General features: G+C 55.1%; 3 protein-coding genes across 6 annotated transcripts in view; 1 reads left to right on the top strand and 2 right to left on the bottom strand.

Annotated features, from left to right (window-relative positions):
* The first annotated feature begins 32 nt into the window (after positions 1-32).
* PTRH1 (peptidyl-tRNA hydrolase 1 homolog) lies at positions 33-2064 on the top strand. 2 transcript variants are annotated; one of them, XM_086684109.1, is made up of 5 exons: positions 33-363; positions 725-944; positions 1092-1307; positions 1488-1533; positions 1637-2064. In XM_086684109.1, the coding sequence occupies exons 1-5, from the start codon at positions 198-200 to the stop codon at positions 1841-1843; spliced, it is 855 nt and encodes a 284-aa protein (XP_086540235.1). In that variant the 5' UTR covers positions 33-197; the 3' UTR covers positions 1844-2064. The 2 variants fall into 2 exon arrangements, with proteins under 2 accessions (XP_086540235.1, XP_025769660.1); XM_025913875.2 differs by having other exon boundaries at positions 103-363; positions 1208-1307.
* Positions 1879-8833, bottom strand: CFAP157 (cilia and flagella associated protein 157). The gene is made up of 9 exons (XM_086684105.1): positions 8511-8833; positions 5727-5998; positions 4846-4999; positions 4159-4426; positions 3622-3752; positions 3271-3421; positions 2729-2895; positions 2376-2562; positions 1879-2086 (listed from the first exon to the last, which is right to left on the bottom strand). Exons 1-9 carry the CDS (start codon positions 8750-8752, stop codon positions 2015-2017), a joined length of 1644 nt encoding a protein of 547 aa, XP_086540231.1. The 5' UTR covers positions 8753-8833; the 3' UTR covers positions 1879-2014.
* A 5083-nt stretch (positions 8834-13916) lies between these two features.
* Positions 13917-20105, bottom strand: part of STXBP1 (syntaxin binding protein 1) — a 74652-nt gene continuing 68463 nt past the window's right edge. For all 3 annotated transcript variants that reach the window (XM_086684097.1, XM_086684099.1, XM_086684098.1), the window contains one exon: positions 13917-15890. Coding sequence is in view for 2 of the 3 variants with exons in the window: in XM_086684098.1 (XP_086540224.1) it covers positions 15808-15890 (83 nt within the window). In the remaining variant the exon portion in view is untranslated. The remainder of the gene's footprint in view (positions 15891-20105) is intronic.

Raw genomic sequence — 20105 nt, 5'->3', positions numbered from 1 at the left:
GGGCCAGAGCAAGCCTCCCTCCTCCCAATCCGGAGGTCACGCAAGGGTTCCGCAAGTCCACAAGAAACCCCACAGGAACACTGTGACGCGGCGCCGCGGAATGAGTGGAGGCTCGGTCTCAGCCGCCGCCCCGCTACTTCCGCTCCTTAGGAGCATGGCGGCCCGTGGCCCGCCCGGGGATTGGACGCTGGGGACGGATGGCCACTGCGATTGGTCGAGTCCTGACTGACGTCAGGGCGCGGGGCCTACACCGTGAAAGGGGGCGACATGCGGCCAGACGGCTGCCGGCGAACTACGCTGTGGTTGAGTCGCGCCATGAGCGTGCTCACACTGGAACCCCGGCCCGCGGGGAAGCGGTGGCTGGTGAGTGGCGTCGGGGGCGGGGGCGCGGCGGCGTAGGGGCTCCTGGGCCCTAGCTAGCTCCTGTTCTGCCGTTGTCTCCAGACACCATCCCCCAAATTCCTTGTCTCGGTTATCTTATCTAGAAAATGGGGCCAGTATTCTGACGGGCTTAAGCTTCCAGGAACTCTGCTCCTGCTCCAGGCGCTCTGCCCACTCAGCTCCCGGGGCACTCAGCCTTCTGGCGTCTCCGGGGTTTCTGGCCTCCCTTCCTCACTCTACCCTGCCTTCCGTTTCCCTTTCTCGGGTTTGGGTCCCAGGGGGCGCTGTAAGCCAGAGGGTCGCGAGAGATGTCGCACCTCAGTTTCCCCGGTGCCGCCCGCAGGTGGCCGGTCTGGGGAACCCTGGACTGCCCGGCACGCGGCACAGCGTGGGCTTGGCGGTGCTGGGGCACCTGGCGCGGCGTCTGGGTGTGGCGGACACCTGGGCGCGCGACCGGCGCTGCGCGGCCGACCTCGCCGTGGCCTCGCTCGAGGATGCCCAGCTGGTCCTGCTTCGGCCCCGGCGGCTCATGAACGCCAGCGGGCGCAGCGTGGCCCGGGCCGGTGAGTCAAGGGCACCAGAGATGGGCCGGCCGGGAGGGCGTAGGGGCCAGAGAAGGGGTTCTGGGGCGGCGGTAGATCTCTTCACCTCCAGGTGCCTGTTGAGCTGCAATTGCTGCCTCTGGCCTCGGGTACTTAAGGGAATCTCAGTTTCTTTATATGTGAAATGGGGTCAATTGCGGCCCCTCCTCACGAGAGCCGTGAGTCGGGACAACGCCCTCTGGGCAGATGGGCAGTAACCGGGGCCACCATTTCCCTGTGCCAAGCGGAGCTGTTTGGGCTGACTGCTGAGGAGGTCTACCTGGTGCATGATGAGCTGGACAAGCCCCTGGGGAAAGTGGCTCTGAAGCTGGGGGGAAGCGCCAGGTGAGGCCCTGAGCAGGTCAAGGTGGGCTAGGGAGGACAGCCTCCCAGTTGGAGTGGGGGTAGGAGTGCCGATCCCAGTCTCTGCAGGGAAGAGGGGTGCTCTGACCCCAGCCTGGGCTGGGAGGGGTGAAGGGTGCTGACCCAGGGAAGCACTAATTGTCCCTCCCATATCCCTTGAAGGGGCCACAACGGAGTCCGTTCCTGCATTAGCTGTCTCAACTCCCATGTGAGTCTGCCCCTTTGCCCTGCCCTGGGTGTGGTGGGCCAACATGGGGGCCTCCCGCACCGGGCATCAAAACTCCCTGGGTCCCCCTCTGGCTCCCCCACAGGCAATGCCGAGGCTGCGGATAGGCATCGGGCGCCCCGCCCACCCTGATACAGTGCAGGCCCATGTGCTGGGCTCTTTCTCCGCCGCTGAGCAGGAACTGCTGCCTCTGTTGCTGGAGCGAGCCACCGACATGCTCCTGGACCACATCCGGGAACGAAGCCAGCGGCCCTCGTTAGGCCCTGACCTCAGTGAATTCCTGCCTCCCTAACCACCATGCCCACACATCAGCCAGGTTCACAGAGGTGCCGTGCCAACCTGTGGTATCCACTTTTTATAGACCTCTTCTCTGGGCTGCCCCAGGCCACCTATAGATTAAAGAGAGGGGACTATGGCCACAATGGTCCACTTCTGGGATGGGGATTGGTCTTCTCTCTGTGTTTTACTTGGAAAGTAGAGAAACTTCAGGAAGACTAAACTTTTTGAACCTTTTCGGAGAACCAGAGGTGTGAATCTGTAAAATTAAAGATGCGGCATGGAAGCTGAGGCCTCCTCAGGGGATTCCCACGCTTCCCCTGCCAGCGGAGGAGGGGCCGACAGGGTCTAGCAAGCCCCCCTCCCAGGTGATGCGTGGGCGTGCCTTAGCCCACAGTGAGGCCTTGCCACCCTTTTCTTTGGCCCATTTTACAGATGGGGAGATGGAGGCTTAGAGGGCTCCATGCGGCTGCAGTGTGGCAGAGCTACATGATCTGTACCCAGGGCTGGCTGCCATCTTGCCATGCCTGGGGCCCTGGCACGCTTACCTCAGGGCTGCTGTGCACCCGGAAGGTTCCCACACGGGTGGTGTGTGAGAGCAGCCTCAGGTCCTCGGGGTTAGGTGGGATGTGGGCCCGTCGAGGCACCAGGCCCAGGTCCCCTGGCTGGTAGGGTGTGATGCTGGATGGCGGCTGACGCAGAGACCCCATCTTGGGTGGCTGGGTGCCAGGTTGGCTGTGGAGAGAGGACTGGCATCACCACCTGCGTTTCCTAGTTGAGGACGCTGAGGTTCAGAGAGGCTTTGGGAAGCCAGGGTTGTGGCCCAGGGTCAGCTGAGAACAGCCCTTGGACAAACAAATTCCACAGCTGCTTCTGAGGTCATACAGGGTCACTCACTCACCTGCCCTTGGGTGGGCTGTGGGCCTGGCTCTCCTGATTGAGATACACAGCCAGCCGGGGGCTGAGGACCACGGCTGAGCTGAGCACGGCCAGCACTTGGTGCAGCATCTCCTTGAGCTGCAGCTGGAACACGACATCAGAGTCGCTGTCCTCCTCATCAGGTTGCATCTGCCGGTCGAGGGTGGGGATGGGCCCGCGGAGATCAGGCTCATAGTGACCCCGACACCCACCTCTGGGAAACACCCCAGAGCCCCTTTTCTCCAAGTTTACCCTGGCTGTGGTGGGATACCCATTCTTCAAATGAGAAGCCTGAGGCACAAGCCCTTCCAGGGCCTCAGAGAGGGACTCCAGCAACTTGGAGACCTTCAAGGGATCTCTGAAGTACAGAAATCGGGAAAGGACTTGCCAGGAGTCTCTCGGGGGGAAAGGCAGCGGGGTGGGTGTTGGGGGGGCTCTGGCCCTGGCCCAGCCTTCTCCGGTTATCTCCAAGCAGTGTCTGATGTTGGCTCACTCCCCCCGCCCCTTTCACCCACTTTCTGTCACCTGTAGAACGTCCTGTAGGATGAAGGTGGCCTGGGCCAGGGCTGCCTCCAGATTTGCCCGAACCTTCTGCTCTTCAGTCAGCTCCCGCTGTAGCTGTTGTGCCTCAGCCTGCTGCCTCTCCAGCTGCAGGTTCAGCTGGTCTCTCTGACTCCTGGGCCCAGGACCAGGACGAGTCAGCCACCTCCCTGCACTCGGCGGTTTCTCTCTAGCCCCCAGGAGCCCTCATCCAGCCCCAGGCCTCGATGCCCCTTGGGAAAGGGGAAGTCACCGGCCGGAGTCAGGTGGCCCAAAGGGGATGGCCTCAAGCTCGGCCCCCCTCGCTCCCGCCGCGCGCCCCTCCGCAGGGCGCACCTCAGCGTCTGTGTGTCCTGCTGCAGCTGCCGGAGGCCCTGCTCCAGTTGGCTCAGCTGGAGGCGCAGCTGCTCGGCCTCCACTGTGCCCTGCTGCTGCTCGCGGCACTTCTCGGTCAGCATGAGGATGATCTGCGGGTGCGGGCAGGTGGCCATACCCTGGCCCCTCTGTGGGCCCTCAGCCTGCCCCCCCTCCCCCAGCTCCAGACTCCCCCAGAGCTCACCCCCTTGTACAGAGAGGCCAGCCAAGGCACTGGGGGCCCAGCACCATCTCTGGGCAGAGCCCCCAGTGGCCCGGGGCAGGTCCCGCTTCAACAAGTTATGGGGGCTTTCGACCAAATAAATGAAAACCAGAGGTGCGCCCAGCACCCAGGACCCCCCACAAAGGACCCTGTCCCGTTGCTGCTGCCTCCCTCATGAGTTGGCTCCAGCCCGGGACCCAACCCTGCCGGGCTGTGTTTGCCCTGAAGCAGCACCCCTAGGGTTCCCGCCTGCTTTATGCACCAAATGCCCTGTGACAAGGTCCTGGCAGGCACACCTTACGGTGGCCTCTGCTATGCCTGGCCATGACCTTCTGGGCGTTCTCCAATAGATCCAGCTGTTTGCACAGCTCGTCTCGGGTGCCCTTTAGCTGCTCGTTCTCCTGTAGCAGCTGTGCGCCTTGCCGGGATATCTTGGACAGCTGCAGGGTGACCGTGTTGTTCTCCACGATGGCCCGCTTTGTCGTGTCCCACATCTGGCTAGTGGCCACCTTTCGGTACTCAGTGGCCACCAGGTTCACGCGCTGGATGATCTCCTTCCTCAGTCTAGTCATGGGTGGGAACGAGGGGTTATCAGGCGGAGTGGGCACAGGCATTGCCCTCCCGTGTGGGGTTCCCCAGAGCGCTTAGGGCCGCCTCTATGCTCTATCTCCCAAAAGGGGCAGGGTTCCAGGTAGAGCCCCTGTAGACCCTTTGGCATTTTGATCCATATCAATGTATTATTCCCTATTAAACAAATGTAACTTAAGTCATGAAAAGTGGCAAGAGGAAGTCCAAGGATTTCCAGTCCCATGTGAGGGCTAGAGCTGGGAGCTTATCTATTTTTTCCACCCCTTCTAACATCACCAGCCAGGATTCTGAGGAGCAGCAGGATGGGGAGTCCCTGAGCTAGTGCAGTCCCCCCAGTTTGAAGCTGAGGCTCAGAGGCCTGAGCTTGGCGTGGCCTCAGCACCCAACCTGCCCACCTGTCCTTGTCCAGCACAGACTTCTTCTCGAGGTTGTACACGTAGTCCTTGTAGTCACTCTCCTGCTTCCGTAGCTGGTCTTCCAGTGTCGTGAACTTCTCTGTGAGCTCCTCTTTCTGCAGCCGGAACTCTTCCAAAGCCGCCAGCTTCCCCCCTGCCCCACCGCAGGGCACGGGCCCGGTGAGGGGCCGCCTTGGGAGGGCAGCGATGGCCTTGCGCGATGCCCCTCCCTCCCCCCTTCCTCCAAGTCCTCCTGCCCTCCCTGTGCTTCTCAATCCAGTAAGGCCAGACCCCTGTCCCTACGAGATGCTGTGCTCCGTCCTGCCCTTATTCATTGTCTTCATCTGAAACACCGTCTCTTCCCCACCACTAATCTTATGAAGCCTCATTCACGTTTCGCCTCTTTGGAAACGCCTCCCTTGACCTCTATTTTCTGGAAAGTGACAGTGACAACAGCCATTGAACTTGAACAACTTCTCTGGGCCAGGCACTACTGCTGTCCTTAAGCCTCAAAAAAAACCAATAACCAAAAACCAAAAAAAAAAAAATGCCAGCTGGGTGACCTTGGGCAAGACACTTCAACTCCTTGAAGTGCTTCCTCACCTACAGATGGGGCGGGGATTGATAGTATTTCCTGCCTCGGACGATGGCTGGGACAATTACGGAAGGTAATGTGTGGGAAGCAGCAAATAGCTGCTGTTACTCAAGGTAGACGTATCATCCCCATTTCCCAGCTGAGAAACCTGAAGGTCTAGGAGAAGTGCTTGCCTAAGGCCACAGAGTAAATGGTAGAGCTGGGATTAGAGCCCGAAGAGCAAGAGCGTTGGGTTCCCTGCCCCCGTGGTGTGTGCCCCAGACTCGCCTGCCAGTCCCCTCCTCACCAAGGATGATGTTCTCCGTGGTGAGCTGGTCCTTGGTCTCCTGGAACTCATGGCGCACCTGGGCTAGCTGTGCCTCAAAGGCGTCCTTTTCTACCTCCTTGGCCAGCTGCAGGCTTTGCAGCTGCTCGTTGAGTTCAGTGATCTCATCTACCTTCTGGTTGAGTGTGCGCTTGAGGAAGGCCACGATCTCCTTCTTGTTGTTGGCCAGCTGCTCAAACTCCTGGCGGAACAGCTTCTCCTGCACGGCTAGTTCATCCCACTTCCGCTGGTACCTGAGGGGGGTGCAGGGCAGAGGTCTAGAGAGTGAGCAAGCCAGGCCTCCACGCAGCTGGGCCTGCTCCCCTGGGTCTTCCCATAGGGGGGCATTCGAGGTTCCTCACTGGGAATCCAGCCTCATCTCCCACTGTGCCCCCTGATCTGCACTTAGGACCGTAGCCAATGCCTGTGCTCAATGCTGTACATCCATTACATCACCAGAATGTAAGCTCCACCAGGCCAGAGCCTTTGTTACACTCACAGCTGTGTCCCCAACACCTAGGACAGTGCATGGTACATAGTAGGTACCTGGTGTGTATTCATTGAATCTGTGAGGAAGTGGGTACTATGATAATTATGCCCATTTTGCAGATGAGGAAATGTAGGCTCAGAGGGTTGAAGAAACTCCTAGTCAGTAAGTGGTGAAATCAGAATTTGAACCCAAATCAGTCTGATCCCAAAGTCAGGGTTCTTAACCACAATGTTTACTGTTGCAGTTGGCCAGCTTTGCACCCTCCCTAACGCGTCCATGCTTTGCGATCCGAAACCTTTGCACCTGCTGTCTTCCTTACCCTCGTCTGCCCGGTGAACCCTGGTGGGCCTCCTCAGTGGAACCTTCTTGAACCTAAGCCCCATTGTGACCCTCTTTTTGGTGCCCTCCTGTTAAGTGGGCCCTTGTTTAGTCAAGACCCGAGGTCATATCCACTTGGCAGACCTCTGACTTCTGTATTCTTGGGGTCTGACAAAGGGACTCGGCAAACAGTAAGCACTTGACAACTGTCTTCCAAATGCATTTTTCCCAAATGCATTCCATCTGGTTTCTCAGCTTGAGGGAAACGTGAATTTTTAGAGAGTATTATATAAATGATTTACTGGTTTCCAGTGAAATAATTTGTAGAAGTTGTTTGGAAAGCTGCTTTACTTCATTATTTATTCAACATCTTTGTTTTAATATTTATTTTTGGGAGAGCACAAGTCGGGGAGGGGCAGAGAGAGGGGGACAGAGGATCTGAAGTGGGCTCTGCACTGACGGGCTGCCAGCAGCAAGCCGGATTGGGGTTCAAAGTCACGAACTGTGGGATCATGACCTGAGCTGAAGTCGGACGCTCAACTGATAGCCACCCAGGTGCCCCTATTCAACCAACATCTTCTGAAGGGCTGCTGCTTACAGAGCATTGGGGAGTGCAGAGCCGAATGACTTGCTTTGTGGAGGAGGGAGCAGTTTGGCACAGGGAGGTCAGGAGGGCCAGGGCTCCCATCCTGGCACCTCCTCTTCCTGGGAGTGACTTCCCTCTCTGAGCCTCAGTCCCTCTGCCTGTACAATGGGGATGGTCAGGACCTCTCTCCTGGGACTGTTTGAAGGACACAGTGAAGCGCCAGCACAGGACCCACCTGTGGGACTCAACGTTGGCCGTGAGTATCTGCAGCATCTGAGGAAGAACTGCCTGACGGTCATGAAAGGGGTTATTTATTTATTTATTTATTTATTAGAAAGGGGTTTGTCTTTTAAGGGTCACCCTGAGACTGGGCTAGTGCATCCTGACAGTCATGAAAGGGGTTGGTTGGTTATTTATTTATTTATTTATTTATTTATTTATTTATTAGAAAGGGGTTTGTCTTTTATTTATTTATTTATTTTTAACATTTATTTATTTTTGGGACAGAGAGAGACAGAGCATGAACGGGGGAGGGGCAGAGAGAGAGGGAGACACAGAATCGGAAACAGGCTCCAGGCTCTGAGCCGTCAGCCCAGAGCCCGACGCGGGGCTCGAACTCACGGACCGCGAGATCGTGACCTGGCTGAAGTCGGACGCTTAACCGACTGCGCCACCCAGGCGCCCCTTTTTTAATTTTTTTTTTTTTTTTTTTTTTTTTTTAGAAAGGGGTTTGTCTTTTAAGGGTCACCCTGAGACTGGGCTAGTGCATCATAACTAGGAAGAAAGTAGTTTTAAAATAAGAAAAATAAGCAAGCGAGCATGTCTCAGAAGAGGTACAGACCCTTCCCACACACAGTTCCATCTATGTCATGCAGCCCTGGGGAGACAACCCTCCTTTACATTTGGGGAAACTGAGGCCCAGCGTGAAAAAACACCTGGGCTCAGCAGGTGGGTATGTCAGTGGTGTACACAGTGCAGGGAATCGTAGCGCAGGCGTCATGGGAGTGGGAGAGGTGGTGGGAGGAAGGACATGTATTCTACCCACCTGCCAGGGGGCTGCCATTTTCAGTTCATCCCACCGATTGAAGTCTGTCCTTTTATAAAGCACGTGATCCCATGGTGCAGGAGTGAGGCAGGCACGAGCGGTGCTTGCCTGGGGCAGGGTTGCCAGTTTAGCATTAGGGCCCCAGGACTCTGGGAGCTGAGATGGGTGAAGTCAAATTGTGAAGCCTCTCGGTGTTACTTAGGAGGAAACTGAGGCTGGAGTCTAGAGGCCAGAACACAGGCCTCGGACCCCCGGAGCGAGCCTGCACAGCAGTCAGCTCTGAGCAGGGCTTCTGACCCAACAGGACCACCCTGACTGCCTACCCACCGGGCCAGCCTGTCCTCCAGGTCTCGGATCTGGATGTGGTAGAATTCTCGCATCTCCTCGCCTAAAGGCGTTTCCACAGGCTTGCTGGCCATGCTGGCATCCTTCTTGCCACCTTTCTTCTTCTTGACCTCGGGCTCCTTGGTCCCCTTAGTTGCCTTCTTTTTGGGAGCCATGGCTGGTGGCAACCACTGCCCCAGGGCCCCTTTAAGAAGCCGGGTGGTTGCTAAGGAAGTTGGTCCCATACATAGCAACAAACTCAGGGAGTGAGGCAGATCTTAAAGGGACCCTGCCCTCTTCCTGGCAAGGTTGGGCACTAGCAACCAGCCTCCCCCTCCGAGGCCAAGCACCGACAGAGGCACCCTGGGTGGAAATGTTACAGTGGGTGAGCCCTAGAAACCACTGCCTTGCCTCACTGTGCCAATCAGAGAGGGGGACTTCCCCAGAGTCCCCCAGAACGAGAAGACAGTCACCTGGCTCCCAGGCCAAGGAACCTCTCTCCTGAGGCCTCTGAGACCATGCTGGGATCTCAGGATGACCCTGTTCAGAGACTGGCTCCGTGTTCCACAAGGCTCAGTGGAAATGCTCCATCTGCCCCAAAGTGTCTGTTAATTGTTCCAAAGGCATACAGTGAATAGAGAAACATTCAGGAGAATCTACTAAATCCCTGCAAGAATGAGGGTGGTATTTGAGCAGTGACCCACCCCCTTATCTGCTGGAGTTGTGTTACTTTATTTTGAGACAGAGAGAGAGAGAGAGAGAGAGACAGAGCATGTGGGTGGGGGAGGGGCAGAGTGGGAGAGAGAATCCCAAGTAGGCTCCGCACAGTGCAGAGTCCGACATGGGGCTTGAATCCCGCTGTGAAATCACCACCTGAGCAGAAATCAAGAGTCGATGCTCAACCAACAGTCACCCTGACGCCCCACTGCTGAGGTTTAAGAAAAAATATGTATTTGTTCTTTGCCCCTGGTTTCTGGCAGAGGACCTAAAACCCTCCAAATTTCCTAAATGAGACAGTATCTTTTGTTATTCATAACAAATCTCTTGCTGTGCCTGAGTTTATGCTAATGAAGGACAACCTCAGGATGGGGGGCTAGTCACCAGAAAGACCAAGCACATAGAGGGTTGGAACTTTCCCAGAACCCACTCCTGCCCCAAACCTCTGGGGAGGAGAGAGGGGGTGGATATTGAGATCACCAGGGGCCAAGGATTTAACCAATCAGGTGGTATGCCTGGAGGAGGCAGGGACGTTCTGGGCCACCCCCTGCCCCATGCATCTCCCATTTGGTTGTACCCGAGTTGTATCCTTGATAATAAAACAGTAAGTAAAGTGCTTTTCTGAGTTCTGTAAGTTGTTCTATGAATTATCAAACCTGAGGACAGGGGTCTTGGGAACTCCGGAATTTGTAGTCAGCTGGGCAGAAGTATGGGTAGGCGAGGTACCCCATTGGTGGCTGGCATCTGAAGGGGCACAGTTTCATGGGATTGAGCCCTTGACCTATGGGGTCTGCACTGAGTAGGTGGTGTCAGAAATGACTTGAGCCATCGGCCACCCCAGTTGGTGTTGGAAATTTGGAGAAATGGTGTAGAAAAGTGACATGTATTTGGTGTCAAAAAAAAAAACAAAAAAACCAAAACAAACGCATCCACTCCCCATCCTCGGTTCTGTGTTATAGATGTTTAAGCTGGGGTGCACCGTTCTGAGCAAGTGGGGGCATCCTTACCCTCCAGCTCCTAGTCTGGGGCCACAGCTTCATCCTGGGAAGGGCAGGCTGCTGGCCTTTCTCATCCTCCTCTCCGGTCCTATGTGGCAAAATCTCGTTTCAAGCAGGTGCAGCAGACAAGACTTCCCACACGGGCCCTCTTGCAAGGTGGAAGCTTAGTCCAGGCGGTGGCAAGCTGGGAATACTTGGACCTTGATGGCCCCCACCGCGGTTGGCCCATAGGGTGGGGGTTCCCCACCCGTGGGAGCAAGCTGAGACGACCAGGGGCTGCCACCTCCTAGTTCTCACTTGTAGAGCACGGTCACTCCAGGAAAAGTAGGTCTGGCTCCCAGCTTGGGTGCAGTGGTTCATGGGTTCTGCTCTGGGGAAAAACAGGCAGGGAAGGACAAGGAGCTCCACGGTTCTGCCCCGGGGAGCTGACTTTATTTGTATCAGAACTTCAAAAACTCCTGTGTGTAAGGGCGTTGTCCAAACCAATGGAGATCTCGGTAGAGAGCAATTAAGAGGAGTGGCTTCAGAAAACAACCATTTGGGGGCGCCTGGGTGGCTCAGTCGGCAAAGCATCTGACTTTGGCTCAGGTCATGATCTTGAGGTTTGCTCAAGGTTTGCTTCCCCATCTGTCAGTGGGGTTAATAATGACATCTAGCTCCTAGAATTGAGAAGATTCAGCAAAATAGATAGAAAACACTCATGCCTGCCATAATAATTGCTCAATACTTATTAGCTACAGTTAGAATTATTACCTATATATTTTTTGATTCAGTAAAGCACTAGTTTAAACCACTGATTCCTTTTGTGATTGCGGATATAAGGTTAACACAACAGTAACCATCCTCTGCCTCATGGGTAGCCACCATCCTAATTTTTAAAAACTATTTATTTTACATTTTATTTTTGATAGAGAGCACAAGGCGGGGGGAGGGACCGAGAGAGAAGGAGACACAGAATCCGAAGCAGGGTCCAGGCTCCGAGCTGTCAGCACAGAGCCCGACGCGGGGGTCAAACCCACAAACCGCGAAATCATGACCTGAGCCGAAGTTGGACGCTCCACCGACTGAGCCACCCAGGTGCCCCTATTTATTTTTTGAGAGACACAGAGAGAGCTCAAGCGGGATTGAGGGGTAAGAGGGGCAGAGAGATGGACACGGAGAATCCCAAGCATGCTCTACACCATCCGCGCAGAGCCTGACACGGGGCTTGAACTCAGAACCGGGAGATAGTGATCTGAGCAGAAATCAAGAGTCGGACGCTTAACCAACTGAGCCACCCAGGAGGCCCCCTAATTTTGGTTGATGTATCATTCTCGTGCAAGCATTTGCACATTTACAACATACGTATCCATAGCATTATGTAGCTCTCTATGCAGTTTTAAGACCTTACATAAATGCATCATTCGTATGTGTCCTTCTGGAACTTCATCTTTTCACTCGACACCGTTCTGGAGATTTATTCATGTGGACAGGTGTAGGGCACCCATCTGTAACTGCCAGAGTAGCCGCAGTTTACCCCTTCTCTAGCTGACGGACCTATGCTTCCCCCGCCAGTGCATGGGCATGTTTATTCTTCTCCCCACAGACGTGGCTGGGGATCAGCAGCAGCACCATCAGCACCGATCGAGTGCTGCTTGTACTTACCATGGGCCAGCCCAGCATCACCCGTCCACAGGCGTCCCTCGCAGGAGGGGACAAAGTCCCTCATCAGGGTCCGGTAGGACAAGACAGTGGATTCCACCCGGGCCTGCCCGAGGCCGAGGTCTGTGCTCCTAGTCACTCTGCCATTCTGTCTCTTAGGAGCGAACGCCTGGTATCACACTGAGATGGGTGTACAGGCCCCTTGACGGGGCCTGGTTGAGACCCGCCCCTCCCACCCCCACCCAGCCTAGACCTGGCCCCCTGGAAAGGCAGAGTGACCGGCTATGGCCCTTGACCTGTCTTAGTTTAGGATTGCTCAGTTACTGGTTCAGCATCGTCTGCTTTGGTTTCAGAACTGCCCGTCCCTCCAAGAATATTTAACACCACTGGAGGCTTTTTGGAGGAGCGGCCCACAGGCTCCATCTGTGCTGTGTAAACACAAAAGAACCAGGACTCTTGCCAGGAGCATAAAATGGGCCAGGTCTCTGCCTCTGTGCGGGGGTGTGGGGGCGGTGGAATGGAGACAGGTGGCAGAAACCCTGGGTCAGAGCAGGTCAGAAACAATCAGGAAGAGACTAACAAGCCACTACTATGGGCCTGGAGGGTATGCGTAGCCCTGGAAGGAAGGAGCCAACAGCATTCACTTTGTTTTAACGTAAACTCAGTTTAGAACAATTTAGAATTATTTTAGTTTATTATTTTAAGAGAGAGAGGAGAGAGAGAGAGAATATCCCAGGCAGGCTCTGCACTGTCAGCACAGAGCCTGATGTGGGGCTCCAACTCAACAAACCATGAGATCATGACCCGAGCCAAAGTCGGACACACAAGCGACTAAGCCACCCAGGTGCCCCCAGAACAATTTAGAATTTAAACATTCTGATCTTGGATCTCATTCCAGGGTTTGGTTACTGGGGCAGCAACTGCCGCCCTAAGACGAGTGTCTGATGCCCCCCAGCTGGAGTGGGCTTTGTGGGTTAACTGCATCGCTCTTGGCCGCGGCTTCCTCGCCTGTAAAACTGGGAGGGGGCTCACCCAAGAGACACAGAGCGTGAGGGGTCTGGCGCGGAGCAGGAACTCAGTAAATGGTCACTGGCATCATTACCTATCAGGCAAGTCTCACCAGCAGCCAGCTGGGTCGAGGAGGTAGAACTTCCACCAACTGGCCTCCAGTTGTTAGGAGTCTTCATGCCTTGAAGATCAGGATTTGAATGAGGCGGTCACTGGGGACCAAAGACTAGAATCAGAAGTTCCTAAAGAATCCCACTCCCCTGTGCCTCCTATGCCAGCAAGTTTCCGGTGTGACCCCAACCCTAACTCAAGGGTGTACTCCCCATGCTGGGCCAAACCCATCTCCGTCTGCCCGGGTTCTGAACCGGCTTCCAGAGCAGCAGGACACACACCCCCGTCTGACTGGGAGAGCTCATGAGGCCAGAGGGTGTGGCAGCAGGAAGAGAGGAGAACGGGAGGGTTGATAAATTGACCTCCTCACACGCCCTAAATACACTGCCAGTGAGCAGGCAGCATCTGCAAGATGGAGGCCTGCAGTCTCGGAGCTACAGTCTCCGAGCTAGAGAGACACTCCAGGTAAGGAGAGAGAAGACGAGGAAGAGCTCCCTTGTCCACAAGCTGAGTCCTGTTGCTGCCCGGGGCCCAAGACAAGCTTCGTGGGCTGTCCTAAAATGTGAGACAGTTACAGATCTTTTTTTTTTTTTCATGTTTATTTTTGAGAGAGCCAGCACAAGCGGGAGAGGGGCAGAGAGGGGGACAGAGGATCCAAAGTGGGCTCTGTGCTGACAGCAGAGAACTCGACGCGGGCCTCAAATTCGTGAACTGTAAGATCATGACCTGAGCCGAAGTCAGATGCTTAACCGACTGAGCCACCAGGCGCCCCAGCTATTACAGATCTTACTACGAGTGATGCTGACTGGGGATCCAGAAGACTCCAGGCCACAGCCGGGGTGGCGGTCTCATCTGCAACGGACCACGGCAGAAGCCTTTCTCCTTCGACTCCCCAAAGTGAAACCAAACCAGGAGACGCCCCGGACACCGTGAATGGGTGCGGATCGATTTATTTATTAGACTGAGTGCTTTAGTACAGAACGGTACAGAGATGATACATGTTTGTGCTTCAATACTTTCCAACACTGAGATTCTGATAATTTCAAGGTAAACAAGTTTCAAGACAGACTAGCTTTTTTAAAATATTCTTTTGATAAATTATTTTTATATAAATAACAGAGAGAGGAAACCCAACATGTCTGACAAACAAGGCCCCGAACTGTGGGCCCTGTCTGGTCAAGGGGAGGGGACAGAACAAGCAGGGACAGCAGGAGACGAACCAGTGCGAGCACCTACAGTTCTGTCCTAAGGAAACAAGGTATCTTAAGGGGGAGAAGGGAGACAGAAGAGGCCTGAAAACTAATGCGAGTGCGCAGGGGAGATTTCAAAGCCTTGAGAAAACACCACAAAGCATCCGACGGGGAGGGCGAGGAGCGCGCTCTGAAAGGAAAGCGGGCGGCCGCGTGGAACTAGCACTCACCACGTCTGCAAGGACATCACGAGACAGTAATATGCACACGGTTGGCAGGGGTTAAAGGGCAGCGGGGGGGCTGGGCAGGGGACATTTTTGTGACTTCCACTGTCATTGTATTTCATGACCACAGCAGCAGCACACGTGGTGCGCTCACCATCGGAGAACGGAGTTGCTGCTGAGTCTAGAGGACGACGAGACACCCTTTCTGCATTTGCTTCTTTCATTTTTGCTCTAGAGCTAAGTGTTATACAGAGAATAAAATGATCATTTTCTCTTACAACCACGACGACAAATGACCCCACGCTACACAAAATAAAGTATCATGAAGTATCTTAAACTGAGGATGATCTGAACAGAGTCTGCATAAATTCAACAGGCTGTTCTCCTGGCGGTTTGAAGTCTTAGGCGCACAGACCCTTCTCTGCAAGAAAGGGCCCTCTGCCCAGGAGCCTGCATTACCCGTCCCATCCTCGTCCGTTCCTGGCCCTCGAGCACCAGCCATGCTGACCCCACTGAGAAACAGAGGTTCGGTAGGGGGGGTGGTGCCCAGGAAAGGAAAGGTCTGGCCAAAAACCCCAGCCTAACTGCTTCTCCAAGAGACAAAGGTCCTGGCGGGAGCTTGCTCCTCGCTTGCTGGGGCCCTGTGACTCAGGCCCCAAGACTACTTCCCTTGGGATCACAGCGCTGTGGACGCGGGCCAGGGAAGGAGCGGTGACAGGCCGCACGCCAGCCAGCACCCAGCCTGACTTCACGGACCTCCAGCCCCTCCCACGGCCCCTGGGGAGGACGAGCCACCGGGGAAGCCAAAGAGGTCACTTCCAGCTCGGACCTCACACGATGATGTCACCTGGCATTCACCGCCAAGCGTATCTGGACGAGAGCAGGCTGAGGGGTAGATAAGGACTGGCGTGGAGACCACAGATTAATCCTCAGTTCGAAATACTCCAGGAACAGACATCTCTGGGATTCCCGAAAAGAACAGGAACAACCCAAAAGAGATTTTGTAAAACACCCAAACGTCTACCTTCCCATACTCAAGCAATCTGCGCATGTCACACTGGGCTATGTACAAGGTCAGGGAATCATAGTAATGGGGAGAAGGTGTCCACTCATTCTAGACAGTTCCACAACTTCTCCAGCAGTATGTCCCTTACACAGGAACTTCTCCCCTTAGGACACATATAGAGGATACTCTTTTTAAAAAACACAATGCATTATTTTCTCTTGTTTCACACAGGAAGAGGGCATCATTAAACACGAGAACGCAGCGGCGACAGTGCCGTCCAGGGCGTGCAGAGCTGGGGGAGGCAGTGGAGGGACAGGGTCAGCAAAGTAACCGAGGCGGGCAGCAGCAGGGGCTGCGGAGCACTGTGGGAATAGGGTTTGTTTTTTGGAGGGGTGGCTTATTTGTTTAACTGCTTATTTCTTCATCTGTTTTATTCAGTTTCTTCAGCGTGTCCAGCAGTTTCTGTGGGGTGAGAATGTGCGTGGATCCTGGGGGGCAGAAAAGACAGTGAGCTTGCTGGCTCCAGGCTCTACCGCATTTCCTTTCCTGCCCTTCAGTTCCCAGATCTGCATCTGTTCCCCCGCCCCCACCCTGGTCTGGGTCTAGTGGAAGCAGGGAGGGGGGTGGGGATTGGGTGCTGGGTCCACATCACAATAGGCCTGGGAGGCACCTGGGGACCGTAGATAAACAAAACACATCCTCTGACTTAGGCATGGTCCCAGGCTGTACCAAGGAAGGAGCCCGCCCGCCTCTCCATCTGGGCTCAGTGCCATCTGCCAGGGGACGGGGCAGCTGCGTTTCTGATTCTCTCTTGCACTCGAGGCGAAGCCAGCCGGGGAGAGAAATTCCAAACCATATGGCAGGGGAAGGCTGGGGAGGGGGTGGGGTCGGTAGGGGGCTGTGTATGGAAAGGATGGCGCCTGCTAGGGAGGAAGTGATGGGCAGGGCACCCTGGGGAAGCCACTGACCTCTGGGAGCCAGCCGGCTGGTGCTGCCCTGATGGGCGGGACCTCAGGTGTGAAAGGGAAAGGGCCAGGGTACCTGAGGCCTTACCTTGCAGAGACCGCACATTGTAAGAGATTAGAAATGCTTGCAAAAAATTTAAGCTAATGGAATTAGATATACTTCTACTGCAAAAATTAAAAAAAAAATTAAAAAATAAATGAAGTCCTTTTTCATAAGGAGAGAGAGAGAGAGAGAGAGAGAGAGAGAGAGAATCTAATAAGTGCAGTAAAAAAAGATGCATGGACCGTGTGGTTTGGACATGGACTTTACTCAAACAGAACAGAAGTGACTGGTGCGTGAACATGAGGCCTGTACACATGCAGCAGTGGGCTTCAAAGAAAGAGGTCCCGGTGGGAGAGAAGAACTGAACAAAAGAGATCCGTACTTGAAAATGTGCCTCCCTGGAGGTGCAGGCGAGGGAATGGGGACAGAAACCACCAGGGTGCCAGACTGCCACCCTGACGGTAGGCAAAAGAAGGCTTTGGCTGGCTTGTTGGGGGTGATTCCGAATACCAGGGTCCCTATGCCTTTGACCACTGTGTGCTCAGCTGACGCGTGACTGCTGGGACTGCAGGCCTTGAACCTTCCTGGTCAAGTCTGGACCGGCAGAAAGCTTGTGAAGCCCTCTCTAGCATGAGAGGCTTCGCTTCTTCCAACCTCCTGTCCTCCAGCATTCAAGCTCTAGTCACCCTGTCACTGTCCTGAGGAACCAGTCCGCGGCTACTTCCCAGAGGTGCTGAGCTTATAGCCTCCACCAGCCCCTGCGCTCTAAAGCCAACCCATTGCTCTGCAGACCCGAGGCTCCTTCAGCAAAGGCCACGCGGCCTTCAGCAGTATGTCCCTGGGCATTTTTACAGGACCACCTTCCCCCAAGGTACACTCATTTCTCTGACCTCACTGATCGTCCTACTGGTCCTAAAATAAGGTCAAAGACTACTCCCCAAATGAGAAAACAGGAATAAACGTTGCCAAATTCTGAACAGTGAACCACTGCCAGAATGAGGGCCTTCCCAACCTCAATTCCATGCAACCTGTGCATCTACACCTGGAAAGACAGCTGGGTCCTCTGTGCAGAAGCAATTTGGGGGTTTTCCAGGTACAGGCAACACGCCGGAGAAACCGTCCCTAATGCCCTCCCGCAGCCATCTAGCTGAGTTCCAGGAAATGAGACAGTAGACTCGACTGAGAGGAAAAATCAAAAGGGAGCCTCTGAGCAGATACCCACCCCAAGCTGCTCCTGACCCCTGCTTGCAGGCAAATCCACGGCCTGAGGGAGGCCAGAAAGAGATCAAGGAATCCATGCTCTAGAATTTCTATCACCTGACGGCTGACCATCTGGTGGTCCCAGTCTGACTGAAAGAAGAAAACTTCCAGGGCCAAGTATCTTTGCGACAGGCTCAGGAACTCCTGGACCCTAACTCACTGGGTGTCTTTAAAGGATTCAGACCAGCTGTTGTTGATCCGAATCCCCTGAGAGCCAATTCTTGCCACTGAGTCATCTGTACTGTTTTAATGTCCTGGTCAAGGTTTTCACCACCACAAATACCGCGAACGGAGCTGGGTGCGTTTGGGATACACATATCGCAAACCCACATTTAGAACCCACAGGGGGCCCATGTCGGTCCTCCAGAACCGCAACAGAGGGTCCATCCCTCTTATGCTACATGACTGCAAGACTGAGAAATGTGAGTGGGTGTCTCCAAAAACAAAGTCACCCAAAGGGCTGTCAAAGCTGTGGGCCAGAGCTCTGCCTGGACAAAATCCTTCCTCTCTGACAGAATCTGAAAATCAGGTCAGCTGTCTAGGCATCCCTGGGTTTGGCCGACACAGACCTACGGACTCCGAAGACCCGGGGGGGGGGGGGGCGGGGGGGCACCAGGGATGGTGTACATTCAAGAGCAACCCAGGAGAGTCTGCTGATCTGCCAGGTTTTGGAAACACGCTCCTGGCCAGCCCACGTCCTGAAGGTGGGAGAATGAAGCCCAGAGCGGCAGGGGGCACGTTCGCAGCCCTTTGGTGGCACGGCCGGGCCCAGATGTCATGCCGTCGGTCTCGCTTCTGGACACCTGGCCCCAGGAGGGGACATGCAAGTGAGTGCTCAAATAGCAGCTGGGCAATGGGTTGGTTCTGGGTACAGATTCAAATCTGAGTCCCACTGAAACATGAGACTTGTCTGACTCCAACTGGGAATAAAGTGAAATATTCAATATAAAAAAAAACAAACCCTTTTTCTGAAGTGCAAGTGCTGTGTATGGCTCTTCCACCGGCTTCCAACAGCCTCTTGGACATTCCCTCAAGGCTGGTACTTTTAACACAACCCTCCCCCAGAGCTTGGGGTGAGAACCTAAAGCAAAGACTTCACTTCTGGACAACATGGAGGCGACTGATTAATGCAATGGAAGTGAGGCTTGGGGACACCTGTGCACTCCGGCTGCCCAGCCGGCCCCCTTCACCCGGCACCTGGGGGAGAGAGGGGCCGGAGGATCAGTGGGCGCTGGCACCCACGCGGGGAGCCGGCAAGGGATGCTCTCGTTCACTGCCGAGCAGGAAAACTCATCTCCTAGAAGCTAAGTTGCTGCAGACAACTGCAGACATCGACTCTGGGCGGAGACAACCCGTCCTGCTCCCGGCCCACACTGTCCTAGTCTCTGGTCACCGGACAATCACAACAGAAGGAGGCAAGTCAGATTTTCATCTGTCTTCTGACCTCCCTGGGATTAGGGCTCCGTGCCTTGCTTTTTCCTAAAGGAACTCTCTAAAACACGACACTGCCCCAAAAAGCATTTCAGAAGCCACGAGTACACAACTCGAGTATTTGTGTTCTTTGCTCAGATGGCAGCCGAGAACCTATGCTGACTGAGCACAAAACAAAGAACACCAGCCTGCAAAGGACAGGCTGCTTCTGGGGCAGGGGATCGCAGAGTGAATCCTAGCTGGAGCCCCCGGGCTCTGGGTTTGCAGGTCTTTCAGACCCTGCAAGTGGTCTGCCACCACCAAAGCCTGGACTGAACATCTTTCCTTCCGTAAGTCTGAAAATACATCCTGCAGCAAATGCCGGTCACCTCCCTGCCATCTGCACACAGAACCAGATGTCTCTGATTACCAAGCAACCAAGGTGCTTCTAAACAATGGCTGTGTTCTTCACAATTGCTTTTATCCACCGCCCATTGGCGGCACTGTCTAGAGGGAGGCAGCGCAGGGCCACAGCCAGCCCGCTCCGCACCGTGCAGGTGACCCACGTGCTGCTTCTCCCCTCACCAGTGCCCCGGAGGAGCCGTCTCTTGGCCACAGGAAGGAGAGGAGACAAAGCGCACAGTTGCCTGTCCCGACCTTTAGAGGGAGTCCCGTTTTGGATGGAGCACGTTCTCTTTATACAAACAAGCATGCTTCTGGTGCCCCGCCCCCCCCTCCCGCCCCCGCTCATGGCTCTGACAGCCCAGTCCCCTGAGGTGTACCAGAGAGCACAGGTGCACGAGGGCAGGACCGCAAGCGCTGAGGCACCCGATCCGAGTTGCTGAATTAGGTAGTCAGAGCCCAGGACCTGGGGCCCTGTGATCCAGGACCCAGCCCCCCCGCATTCTGCATTCTGTGCCCTGGTTGGGGGGCGGGGGAAGGACCTCCTGCAGTCCCACATGTGCTCCTGGCAGGACCGGGGCAAGAGTCTAGGCCTCCCGACTGCTCCAGGTGACTCATGCTCT

Source organism: Puma concolor, chromosome D4 (genome assembly GCF_028749965.1).
Source record: "Puma concolor isolate L17-30 chromosome D4, mPumCon1.1.hap2, whole genome shotgun sequence".
NCBI lineage: Eukaryota > Metazoa > Chordata > Mammalia > Carnivora > Felidae > Puma > Puma concolor.
Note: the sequence above shows the minus strand (reverse complement) of the source record. Positions and strands in the feature narration are given on the sequence as shown.

Bases quoted from the DNA above. Each gene is read 5' to 3' on its own strand.
- CFAP157 (XM_086684105.1), bottom strand. From the start codon at position 8,752: ATGGGACCAACTTCCTTAGCAACCACCCGGCTTCTTAAAGGGGCCCTG. The intron at 4,427-4,845 runs GTGGGCAGGTTG...ACCCATGACTAG, and splicing joins TCTGTGCTGGACAAGGACAG to ACTGAGGAAGGAGATCATCC. The intron at 2,563-2,728 runs GTGAGTGAGTGA...CTCTCTCCACAG, and splicing joins CACAGCCCACCCAAGGGCAG to CCAACCTGGCACCCAGCCAC.
- PTRH1 (XM_086684109.1), top strand. From the start codon at position 198: ATGGCCACTGCGATTGGTCGAGTCCTGACTGACGTCAGGGCGCGGGGC. The intron at 364-724 runs GTGAGTGGCGTC...TGCCGCCCGCAG, and splicing joins CCGCGGGGAAGCGGTGGCTG to GTGGCCGGTCTGGGGAACCC. The intron at 1,534-1,636 runs GTGAGTCTGCCC...GCTCCCCCACAG, and splicing joins TTAGCTGTCTCAACTCCCAT to GCAATGCCGAGGCTGCGGAT.